The following is a 13,392-nucleotide window of genomic DNA, read 5'->3' as shown; positions in this document are numbered from 1 at the left end:
TCCTGCACAAACCAATCTTCTGCTCACCTGCCAAACATCTTTGACTCCAAAATGAAATCCTTAGATGTCATTCAACCTGACTCATGTCCCCTCTGTATGATACTAGGTCAATTGCAGAAATCCAATCTGTTGACCCAATTGAACTCAGAGACTGAACACAGGAATTAGATGACTTGAATTAAGAATCTACTGATGATCATGAACTATAGTTGATAATTAAGAAAAACCTATCTGGTTTACTAATGGCCTTCAGGGAAGGAATTCTGCCATCCTTGCCTGGTCTGGTCTACATTTGACCCTTAACTTCCCTCTGAAATGGCTCAGCAAGCCACTCAGATGTATCAATCATTATGAAGTTCTCAACAAAGAAACAAACCCAGAGACTATGTGACATTAATCAAGGCACCGGAAAAGACAACAGCGGAAACAGCCCTATCAACCCTAAAAAGTTCTCCTCATTATTATCTGGGGCTCATGCCAAAATAGGGAGAACTGGCCCACAGACTGGTCAATCAACAGTCTGACATTGGCTGTAAGATAGCCATACTAACGAAACTTATATACCAGACACCACCATCACCGTCCCTAGATATGCCCTGTCCCAGTGGCAGGACAGATCCTGTAGAGGTGATGGCACAGTTAGGAAGGAGTTGCATTGAGAGTCCTCAACATTGACGCCAAATCCCATGAAGTGTCATGGCTTCAGGTTTAACATGGGCAAGGAAACTTCCTGCTGATTAAGTCTTTGGCTGATGAATTGGTACTCGATCATGTTGAACAACCCTTGGAAGAAGCACTGAGGGTGGTAAGAGCATAAAATGTATTCTGGGTGAAGGTTTCAATATCCATCACCAGGAGTGGCTCAGCAACAGCATTACAGTTCAAGCTGGTCGGTCCTAAAGGACCGTGCTGCTAGACCACGTCTGAGGCAAGTCATGACGGAACCAACAAGTGGGAAAAACAAATTTGATCTCACCCTTACCAATACATCAGCTGTAGGTGCATCTATCCAGTACAATTATTGGTAAGAGCGACCACCATACAGCCCTTGTGAGACAAAGTGCTGCCTTTGCATTGAAAATACCCTCGTGTTGTATGACTATATGGGACAGACTTCAGACTGATCTAGCAAGACTGGGTATCCATGAGGTGCTATGAGGCCATCAGCAGCAGTAGAATTGTACTCCAACACAATCTGTAACTCCATGGCGTGGCATATCTCCCAACCATTACCATCCAGCCAGGGGATCAACCCTGGTTCAATGGAGAATGCAGGAGGACATGCCAGGATCGGCACTAGGCATACCTGAAAGTGAGGTGTCAATCTGGTGAAGCTACCAAACAGGATTATTTGCATACAAAACAACATAGGCAGCAAATGACAGACAGAGCTAAACAATCCCATAACCAAAGGATTAGACCTAAATTCTGCCCCATTCAGTTGTGAATGGTGGTTGACAATTAACCAACTCGCTGAAGGAGGGGGGGAACACTCCATAAATATCCCATTCTCAATGACGGAGGAGCCCAGAACGTCCGTGCAAAAGATCAGGTTGAAGCTTTCGCAGCAATTTTCAGCCGGAAGTGCCAAGTGGATGGTCCATCTCAGCTTCCTCCAGTGGTCCCCAGCTTTGTGGATACCCAGTCTTTAGCCAATTTGATTCACTCCACGTGATATCAAGGAATAATTGGAGACACTGGATACTGCAAAGACTTTGGGTCCTGACGACAGTCTGGCAATAGTCATGAAGACTTGTATTCCAGAACTTGCCATTCCTCTAGCTAAACTCTTCCAGTACACTTACAACACTGACATCTATCTGACAACGTAGAGAATTGCCCATGTATGTCTTGTGCACAAAAACCTGAGCAAATCCAACCCGGTCAATTACTGTCCCATTAGTCTATTCTCGACCATCAGTAAAGTGAAGTGTCATCAACAGTGCTAACAAGCAGAACCTGCTCAGCAATAACCTGTGCAGTGACGCCCAGTTTGAATTCCATCAGAGTCACTCAACTCCTGACCTCATTACAGCCTTGGCAAAAACATGGACAAAAGAACTGAATTCCAGAGATGAGGAGAGTGTTACAGACCGTGATATCAAGGCTGCACTTGACTGAGTGTGACATCATGAAGCACTAGAAAAACTAGAATCAATGGGAATTTTGGGGAACATTTCCGCTGGAATCATACTTGGGACATAGGAAGATGGTTGAGGTTGTTAGAGGTCAGTCAACTCAGCTCCAGGACATCTCTACAGCAGTTTCTCGGGGTAGTGTCTAGGTACAAACATCTCCAGCTGTTTCAGCAATGTCCTTCTCTCTATGAGGATGTTCACCGATGATTGCACAATGTTCAGTGCCATTTGCAACTCCTCAGATACTAAAGCAGTCCATGTTCAAATGCAACAACAGCTAGACTTGGGCTAACAAGTGGCAAGTTACATTAGTGCTACACAAATGCCAAGCAATAACCATCGCCAATAAGAGTCGATGTAACCACTGCCCCTTGACATTCAATGACATTACCATCATTGAATCCCACACTAACAACAGCCTGGGAGTTACCATTGACTAGAAACTCAACTAGACTCATTACATAAACACAGTGGCTAGAAAAGCAGGTCAGAAGCTAGGAATGCAGCAGTGAGTAACTCACCTAATTCCCCAAAACCTGTCCACCCTCTACAAGGCGCAAGTCAGGAGTGTGATGGAATACTCCCCAGTTGCCTGAAGGGTGCTGCTCCAACACTCAAAAAGCTTAACACTATCCAGGACAAAGCAGCCCATTGATTAGTGTCATATCCATAAGCATCCACTCCTTTCACCACCTACACTCAGGAGCAACAGTGTGTACTATCCACAAGATGTACTGCAATAGTTCACCAAACATCCTTAGACAGCACTTTCCAAACTCATGACAACTTACATCCAGGAGAACAAAGTCAGATCTATAGGAACACCACCACCTGCCAGTTCCCCTCAAAGACACTGTCTCAGAAATATATCACAGTTGCTAAGTTAAAATCCTGGAAATCCCTCCTGAAGCACATTGTGAGCCTACAGCACATGAACTGCAGCTGTTCAAGAAGGCAGCTCACCATCACCTTCTCAATGGTAATTAAGGACGGGCAGTAAGTGCTGGCCCAGGCAATGATACCTATGCTGCATGAGTCAATTAAAAAAATCTCAGTGGCAGAGTGGAACATAGGGACAGATGTAGGCCATTCAGCACCATTTACAAACTGGAGAAAGGAACAGCAAGTTTTCCAACGCATAGTCTGACAATAACAATATCATGTAATTCTTCAGCTAACCAATCAGCATCCTTTTCTTGTCCTGAACAAATTGTCATCTCTTTTCCAGAAGTTACATTTTTCTCCCTGTGTCTCAGCCCTCATGAGAGCAAAATATTTTTTTCCACTGGATATCCCATTTTAGCAATGCTCAAGTGGATTAGAATTGGACTTTCTTTTAAAATGTGAAATTTGTACCTTAAGCTTACTTTCACTTTTCTTTCGGTCTTACTGCAGTCCTTCCTGCCCTCTTTTAATTAATTCTAAATCAGCCTGTCATTCCCATTTTTTTTTGTTTCTTTCTCAGTCCTTAAATCTTATTGATTTAGAAGATAGACTGTTAATGCTGTTGTTCACTGAAGTCCCAGATGTTCTGTTGCCTTCTCCACATTTGCAATCTAACTTGAGGGGATAGCAAAGAAACCTTTGTGCAAATCTGAAGAACGTACGAAAAACTCAATAAACCATGAGACGCCTTATTCCAGTAGAGTCTTGTTTCAAATGTTCCAGCAGGATTAAGCATCACTTTTGCTAATATCAAAACATGGGCATTACAAAATCACACCATGTTTGCCCCAGTTTTCCATCCTCGTGAACTCTGGGCCTTGTGAACTTGCTCGGAATACAGACTCACCTGTGAACCTGCTGCTGCATTGCTGATGAGGTGGTTATTGGGATTGGCAATCCAGAATGTGGAAACTGCCCTGTGAGAGAAAGAATGTGTTATGCCTGAATAAATCAGAACTGCTGCTGCCTTGAATAGGTGCTCCCTGTCCTCACAGAATTATAAAATTAGCATAGCACAGGAAACAGGAGCTGAAGGAGGCCAGGCAGCCTTTCAGCTGGCTCTGCCACTCAATAAAATCATAGCTGATTTACCTCAATTGCACTTGCCCAAACTATCCCCCATCTCCTCATTTCCTCAGTGCCAAGACATCAATTTATCGGTGCAATTGCAGGAAAGGTGTGCTTCCAGCTCTTTTGCCCAGGGATAGAGTATCCATAATGCACCAGGATGTATTTGGGCACCAAAAGATTAAGAAAATTTGGGTGAAACATAACTTATTTGTACCACATTTACACTCAAGATTCTATGACCTTTTACCCTGGTGTTTGCAATATCCCGATTGCACAGGTCTCTGGACGTAGAAAGTTCCAACCTGAGAGTTTGCATATCATTAGCACTCAAACTCCCGAGTTATCTAATGAAAATAGCCATCATTCTCTCTGACCAACACGTTTGGCTTTGTCAGTCAAAACTAAAATTAAAAATCACACAACACCAGGTTATAGTCCAATAGGTTTAATTGGAAGCATTAGCTTTCGGAGCACCGCTCCTTCATCAGGTGGTTGTGAAGGTGCAGCGCTCTGAAAGCTAGTGCTTCCAAATAAACCTGTTGGACTATAACCTGGTGTTGTGTAATTTTTAACTTTGTACACCCCAGTCCAACAACAGCATTTCCAAATCACTCAAAACTGTTTAGCTGACCCTAACTTCATGTAAAACAAATGAACTATTATTTTTTTAAAAAAATACAAATTCTGCGGATGGAACAAATTGCACAAGTAATGGGATTACCCCCCAAAAATGCAACATTTACTTGCAATCAGTCGCTGGCACAGGGATGTAATTGCCATAAACATTGTTAAGAATTGAGGAGCACATTGCATCATTTCTGTCTGTGGGCAGAAGAGTCCCAGGTTTGGTGACAAGGCCAAGGTTGTGGTAGAGCGTGTTCCGCTGCTCAATGCCATCTTCCAAGAAGAAACAGTGACCGAGTGTGTCATAGCCAACAGTGTCATGTATCTGAAAAAAAGAACAGAAATGTTAAAGCAAGCTTGGTTTTTCCTGGCAGTGATTTGTCCAACAGAATTTACTGTCCCATGGGAACCATCATTCAAAGGGGTGGAGGGATCAGCTGGGGGACGGCAGGTAGTAAGCCAGTTAGGTGTCACTCAGTAAGAGATTCTCAGGTACATCTGCAGCCAAGTGCATATTGTCTGATAGGGAAGTTATCAACAAATGTACAAAATAGCAGCAATCAAAGCACTGCGGTTGTTCACCCCAATGACCTTACTTTGTGTGCTTCAGTCACCGGGAAGTCACCAATTTTCTGGAATCAGCCTGGAGTCTCCAGCAACTGCAGATTAATCTCTCGACTCCAGAAAAATGGAAGTAATACGAGAGCATTCCTTTGAAGTGCCTTGGGGTATCCCACCATGTCAAAAGGTGACACAGAATGCAATTTGTTGTTAATGCAGGTTACCTATTATATTTCAGTGCAATGTATCCACTCCCAGAGAGGAGTAGGACATTCTAGCCGCAGATTTCTAGGCAGCTGTTTAAAGGGCTCAAACTCTATAATCCTGGGAGCAAAGTATCTTAGTTGTCAGATCTCAGACTCTACAACCAGCATTAAAAGTAATGTGACTGTGAAATAATGCATTCCTTCAAACTTTGATTTGGGAGATTCTGTACATACAATTCATGTCTCTATATTACCAAAATAATCGCAGAGAACTAGAGAAGGCGCAAAAAAGACTTACAAGGACGATACTAGAACTGAGAGATTATAACTATGGGAAAACTCTCCACAGGCTGGAGGTCTCTTCTCCAGAAAAGACTGGGGGTCGGTTTCATTGAGGTCTTTAAAATTATGAAGCAATTTGATACAGAAAATATTCCCACTGGTTAGGAAGTCCCAAAATCACAGACCACAAACACAGATAATCACTAATAAATTGAAGAATGCTAAAAATCACACAACACCAGGTTATAGTCCAACAGGTTTAATTGGAAGCACTAGCTTTCGGAGCGTCGCTCCTTCATCAGGTGGTTGTGGAGTATGGTACACAATTGTAAGACACAGAATTTATAGCAAAAGCTTACAGTGTGATGTACCTGAAATTATACACTGAAAAATACCTTGATTGTTTGTAAAGTCTCTGATCTGTTCCAATGACCATGATAGCTTCACTTCTTTCATATAAAAATCACAATTTTTTTTTTTAAAGCTGCATTCTCAGGTTAACTTTAACAACTGGTGTCAGCCCAGATAATGTGTTGAATCTGGGCTGACACCAATTGTTAAAAGTTACATTCTCAGGTTAACTTTTTAAAAATGTTTTGCGATTTGCATATGAAAGAAGTGAAGCTATCATGGTCATTCTAACAGATGAGAGACTTAACAAACAATCAAGGTATTTTTCAGTGTATAATTTCAGGTACATCACACTGTAAATTTTTGCGATAAATTCTGTGCCTGACAATTGTGTACCATATTCCACAACCATCTGATGAAGGAACAGCGCTCCGAAAGCGAATGCTTCCAATTAAACCTGTTTGAGTATAACCTGGTGTTGTGTGATTTTTAACTTTGTACCCCAATCCAACACCAGCATCTCAAAATCACTAATAAATTGAATAAGTTGTGCAGAAGAAACTTTCTTGCACATAGAATAGTCATGGCGTGCGACTTGCTATCACATAAAGCAATTAAAACAAATATTGTGCATTTATTTAAGGGGAAGCATATGCAGAGCATAAACACTTACCCAATAAACCCATTGAGCAGAATGGTCTGTACTTTCTTTGTAAAAGTGACATTCCAGACCAGCTGGCGAAGAAATACTTACCAACAAGCCACTGGTTGCGTGTACAGTGACACATCTGGAGAAACAGTGGTGAATTGCAAGGCTTTTCAGATATGTCGGTGAACTGTAGCCTCCACGTGTATCCACGTCTCCACAGAGATGAAAGTGCACAGGGTAGCTGCCCATAACTTGTTGACCCATGTGCATCAACTCCACATTAGAGAGATGAACAGATGTAAAATTTTTCAAAATCTTTAACAGAATGGAGGAAAAAAAAATAAGGATTAAAATTGGGCTCCTATGCAAAATGAAACTCAAGAAGAAAGATCTAGCCCTGCCATTGCCTCTGAGGATCATTTTTAGTTTAATTTTTTGGTCAGAAACCGCTACCATTTTTTTAACCCCAGACCAGAACAGAATAAACTAATGGGGAGATGCCATAAGGACTACAGCAAACCCTTTCAAAGCTGAACCTTGTGAGTAAGAATTCACTATATTGATTGCTGAAATGACAGAAGGCTGTATTATGAAGAAAAGTTAAAGAGAATAGGCCTCTGTTCTTTGGAGCTCAGAAAAATCACAGATGATTGCACTTAAATGCAAGATTCTGAAAGAGCTTGACAAGTTATAATCCAGTTTACAGCTGTGATCAATGGAACAGAAAAAAGTTATATTCCCATTCTTCATTAAACTAACATTCGCCATCTCCCTAAATTCTATGAAAACAAAAATTTGAAAATGAATTATGATGCTTCCTGTAGAATTGTAATTAAACTTTGTCAAATGTCCACAGTCAAACTTCAGGTATTTGTCACGAACAATCAAACTCACCTTCACATGTCCTCCAAATGTGTCATGCTTAAAGAACTGACACCAGTTGTCACCATAGCAGGAATTTTCCATCTCCCCCTCAATTACAATGTTCCTTGTCAAAATTCCCACCTCTGCTCTCATGTCTATCCCATCCATAATCTCTCCAACATGAAGAAACTGAGCCTTTTCTGGAAACAGTAAAGGAAACATTAAAGACACGAGTTAAGGCACCAGCTGTGTGCAGAGATTATAATTCAACAAAGTAGTCCCAGTTTAAAACAAAAGTTCAAAGCTCAGGGGCATAAAAATCAAGTAGCTGTATTCAATCGAATAGGAAGTGTCTTTATCTGGCAAAAAATACAAGAACATGGAACTCGTACATGAAACCATTGAGGTGAATACATTAGTTATAGGTCAATCATGTTCAACCACATGCAGATGAATGGCATTCCGCGGAGTTTAATTTGAGCACATATTAAGATACACTTACTGAAAATGTGGTGTGGTTGAGTTGGGAGGTGTACACTTATAATGTTTCACTCTGCAAAAAATCTTAAGACTGAATAAAGATTGGGTGTAACTCTATCCTTCACCAATAGGCTTTCTGGATAGAACAAACAGCATAGATGTCTTTAAATAAGCATGCGAGGGAGAAATCTATAGAACTACGTATTAATAGAGTCAGATAGAAAAAGTGTGGGAGGAGCCTCATGTTGGTATTTATGATCCACGTGGACATATTGGCATGAATAGATTGGTACCCTGCTGGGGGGAAAACAAACTGCTAATTACTACCGCCTCATCACATTTTAATTGTTAGAAGCTCTACTTGGATTTACAATATCATGTCCCTAAGCATACATCCTATGATGAACATTGTCTCACAGTCACTTGATAGTCACTAGAAAGATGTTCTTTAGAGTTATAGAATCCCTATTTGCAGAAAGAGGCCGTTTGGCCTAATCAATCTGCACTGGCCCTCCGAAGAGCATTCATCCAGCCACCCATTTTATCCCAATAACCCCGCGTTTGCCCTGGCTTGTCCACCTAGCCAGCACATTTCTGGACACTATGGGGCAATTTAGCATGGCCAATGCACTTAACCTACACATCTACGGACTGGGAAGGAAATGGGAACACCCAGAGGGAACCCATGCCGACACAGGACGAATGTACAAAGCCCACACAGGCAGTCACCCAAGGCTACAATTGAACCCAGGCCCCTGGCATTATGAGGCAACAGTGCTAACGATTGAGCCACTGTGCTACCCCTTATTTCTGTCCTGTCAGAATGAGGTGATCTACTAATTCTAGGTATAAACCTTCTTCTTTGGGCAGCATAGTGGCTCAGTAGTTAGCACTGCTGCCTCACAGCAGTAGGGATACAGGTTCAATCCCACCCTCAGGCAACCATTTGTGTGGAGTTTGCACATTCGCCTCGTGTTTGCCCTGAGGGCTCCAGTTTCCTTGCACAGTCCAAAACTGTGCAGGCTAGGTGGATTAGCCCTGGCAAATGCAGGGTTGCAGGGAGAGGGTAGGGGTGGAGGGTCTGGGCAGGATGCTCTTCGGAAGTTCGTTCTGGTCTCGATGGGCTGAATGGCTTGCTTCCACATTGTAGGAATTTTATGATTCTATTCTATAATGGAAAGGCTTAAGGAAATATAGGCAAAAGAGCAAGACAGAAATACTAAAACATCATGAAAGATTGGGTAGTGTGCAAGATTATGACAGACTTAGAGAAGAGAGGAAAAGAAAGGTTGATCCCATTAGTTGGTGGTACCAGGACAAGGGGACACATGTTTCCCCAAGAGATGTAGGGGAATTTTTACAAGCCAGTGGCAATAATGAACTCTCTCCCTATGAGAGTGAAAGTAGTGGAAACTATCAATTATTTCAAAAGGGAATTGGATAGGCACATGCAGGGCTACAAGAATAAAGTGGGGGTATGGGATTGACTGGAGAGCCGACACTGTCTCAATGAGCTGAATAGCCTCCTGTGCTATAATAGCTCAAGGACTCAAAGGGTCTTGACAGGTGCAGAATGGTGAGCTCTGGTAATATTTTTCAAAAACAAAGGGAAAGATATCGACGGCCATTTTAGCATGAGGCTTTCTTTCAAGTCTTTACAGCATTTTTATAATAACAGTGAATAAGTTACAACTTCTTTTCAAATACTTCACAATGTAGAAATAATATGGAAGAAATTTTTAAAGACAGCAGTGGATCAATATTTATTATTCACTGAGGGAATGGTTGCCTGAAGAGATCGATTTTTTGCTAGCCTCTCAATGTGGGTTATTCAGAATCCCCCTGTCTGTGGCGATGCATAAACATTTAAATTCACCTCCAGCATGTGCTTGGGCCAAAACAAACTGGTTACTCCCCCACCCAGCTGTCTGGTATCATCCCTGCTTATCCCCCTATCGGGACACTGACCACAGCCTATTTCAGCTTATCAGGAGAACATTTCCTCAACTATCCCAATCCTTGCATCTAAAAGCATCTTGCTTCAATGTAGTTGTCCAAAGAACATTATGTGCAATTACACTGGCTCAAAATGCATCACAATTAAGTGACAACTTTTGTCACAAGTTGGAAAAACTGAAGTCAGTTTTCTGATGTTCAGTGCCTTTCTATTGGTAGACGTTAAGGGGATGGTGAAAAGAGCCGATAATTTACTCTCATTATTGATCTTGGTTAAAGAAGAACCAAACAAAACCATTATAAAGCATGCCTGTGATCATCTGAACCTTAATAAAATGCAATTACCTGATACTAAGTCTCTTTAGAGGACCTTCCACTCTCCTACGGTCACCACTGCATCACCCAAATCATCCAAGGTACCTAGAACTCCTGTGATTACTGCTCTGAACTGAGCAAAGATCAGACACATCTACTCACAAACTTGAGCTATAGTTATCTACATTAAAATGAAGGTGACCAGAGGGGAAATATTCAGTATATCTTTCAGCTTTCCACAAACAGAATGCTTCCACTCCATATAACTCATCTGTATGCAGACAATATCTTCCCAAATATAATTCAAGATAAATAGGAGATCAAAGTGTCTGTTGCTCCCACTGAGATTTGGTGCATCCTGTAGAATTTCTTGGAACGTTTATTCTCCCCGCCTCCAGTTGACTGTTTTCCCTCTTTCCCAGAGAAATAACATGGCTATGCTGGGGGGAAATTGGAGGGAAGCATCTTGTCCCGATGGTCCAGTCGTGATATATGCAAGGGGCAGGCTAGATGGACAAATGAGTCTTTGACCTGCCCATCAGTGTGTTGATAACCCTGTTCAACCTACCTTTGACTTTGACCTGGTGCCTTGTGCACTCAGGACAAGGAAGCAGAGTGAACTCCTCAGCCTGGTACATGGAATAATCAGTACTGGCAATAACAATCCGGTCATCCTTCTCCCAGCCTTCTACCTCATCTAGCAGGTCCAGAATAAAGCCGCCAGACACCTCCACATGAAACTCTGACAGTGGAATCCCTGGCCAGATGGAAGGAATCAGACAGAGAGAGACATATACACAAATAAAATTATAATCCAAACAAACAATCTTATTTCATCTAGCAGATAGGTTGGAAATTGTGAACTGGGTGTGTTAGAAAATGAAAGGTTCAAATAAACCACTTTTACTCCACTGAATTGTAAATATAGGCAGTGTGTGTTAATTGTACAGCATAAAATGAACAGGAACAGAGCATGCATTTGGTATGTAACTTATTTATGCTTCACATGGACTACTCCCATCCCCTCTTCATCTCACCCCATCACCATAATCCTAGTCCTTTCTCTCTTCTTTTTACGTATTTTCCATTCTAATGCATCAATACAATTCACATCAACTTTTCGTGGCTCTGCAAAGTTCCACATTGTAACTCCATATTCATTAATAAACTTTTATATTAAGGCCCCCTTATTGCAATCCGCTCCACCAGAGCAGCACGGTGACTCAGTGGTTAGCACTGTTACAACGCCAGGGACCAGGGTTTGATTCCAGTCTTGGGCAACTGCCTGCGTGGAGTTCGGACATTCTCCCACTTTCCTCCCACAATCCAATGATGTGCAGTTCAGGTGAATTGGCCATGCTAAACTACCCATAGTCTTCAGGGAGGTGTAAGTTGGGTGCATTAGTCAGGGGTCAATGTAGAGTAATAGAGTAGGGTAATGGGACTGGGTTGGGATACTTGTTGGAGGGTCGGTGTGGATTTGTTTCCACATTGTAGGGATTCTATGATGCTATGACCACCAATAAGATCATCATTTTGTGAAATCCTTTCACAAGCTTAGGTCAGTCACTCTCAGAGTGGGCAGTATTACCTGCTAAATATAACATCTCAGTCTCCTGTCCAAAAGCTTGAATGAACAATGGACTCCATCTGGCTCAATCTCAATTGGAATGATATTGGGCATGAGATGGAGCTTAAAGAAAAATAGTGGTGTGGAGAGCAAGTGTCCCAAAGATTCTCACTCCCAACTGCTATTTGTAAGACTAAAGAAAGTTAGACTAGACTGCTAACATTTACTGCCTAGCTGGAACTGATCTATCACAAAGTGATGAGCTTTCTCCCTTTTGAATAAGTCTTGTGGAGACAAGCAGTCTACTTGAAAAGTAGAACTTCTTCCACCATCAGTGTACCATAGCAGCTGCGTACAGCAGTGCCTTGTCAAGGCTCCTTTAAAAACACCTTCTAAACCCATAGACTCTGCTCTCTAGAAGGACAAAGCTGCAGGTGCCATGAGAATGCCACCATTTCCAAGTTGCCCTTTAGGTCACAAATCTGGGGCAAACAGCTGTTTCTTCATTGCACTCGGTAAAAGTTGCAGAGCTCCCTCCCTGAAAGGACAGTCCGAGTCACCCGATTGGACTACGGCAGTTCTAGAAGGCCACTGACAATATCTGCCCAGATTTTGGTCTAAGTGCTAAAGGAATGCCTTGCACCATTTATATCACATCCAATTGCCTAGACAGTGTTAATGGATTCAGCGCCCTTATAGAACACCTGCAGTATCGATCAGCAGCTCAAAAGCTGTTCAAATGGTTAGACTGCAGATTCCTCAGTGAGCCACACAGAAAGCAAAACAGAATAAAACCAAAATCAAGGAATACGAAATTGAATAGAAATCTTTGTACAGGATAAAAATAAAGACTTGGGCATACAGATGTTAAATGTTAAATAAAAACAATAGAAAACCTTTTAAAAACGTTCATTTAAAAGTACATTAATTAATTTCTGAGGGAATGAGACCCAACAATTATAAATTATGTTCTCAGGATCAGGAGAGTTATTCTCCAGTGTTATACTACTAAAAAGAATTCAATCATTCCAAATTCCATAAGCTCTAACATTTTGATCTTTCAAACAAGAATATGGGGCAATTAAAGCTGAAAATGTGTTGCTGGAAAAGTGCAGCAGGTCAGGCAGCATCCAAGGAGCAGGAGAATCGACGTTTCGGGCATCAGCCCTTCTTCAGGAAACGTCGATTCTCCTGTTCCTGAGACCTGCAGCTCTGATCGCCAGCATCTGCAGTCCTCACTTTCTCCTATTGGGCAATTAACCCAAGTTCATGTCATGGAAGTGATCACAGCCAAGCTTCAATTTACAAGCCACAACCTGGAGGGCAACAACAAACAGATTCTCATGTTTAACAATGGTTGAGTGGTCCAGCTGAAGTTGC

At 41.9% G+C, this 13,392-nt stretch overlaps 1 protein-coding gene across 4 annotated transcripts in view; it reads right to left on the bottom strand.

Annotated features, from left to right (window-relative positions):
- cemip2 (cell migration inducing hyaluronidase 2) overlaps window positions 1-13,392 on the bottom strand; it is an 89,572-nt gene that overhangs the window by 36,260 nt on the left and 39,920 nt on the right. For all 4 annotated transcript variants that reach the window (XM_072588171.1, XM_072588162.1, XM_072588180.1 and 1 more), the window contains 5 exons: window positions 11,011-11,199; window positions 7,722-7,891; window positions 6,933-7,142; window positions 4,898-5,103; window positions 3,931-4,000 (listed from right to left, as the gene is read on the bottom strand). In XM_072588171.1, coding sequence (XP_072444272.1) covers window positions 3,931-4,000; window positions 4,898-5,103; window positions 6,933-7,142; window positions 7,722-7,891; window positions 11,011-11,199 — 845 coding nt within the window. The remainder of the gene's footprint in view (window positions 1-3,930; window positions 4,001-4,897; window positions 5,104-6,932; window positions 7,143-7,721; window positions 7,892-11,010; window positions 11,200-13,392) is intronic.

This window comes from Chiloscyllium punctatum, chromosome 2 (assembly GCF_047496795.1).
Source record: "Chiloscyllium punctatum isolate Juve2018m chromosome 2, sChiPun1.3, whole genome shotgun sequence".
NCBI lineage: Eukaryota > Metazoa > Chordata > Chondrichthyes > Orectolobiformes > Hemiscylliidae > Chiloscyllium > Chiloscyllium punctatum.
Note: the sequence above shows the minus strand (reverse complement) of the source record. Positions and strands in the feature narration are given on the sequence as shown.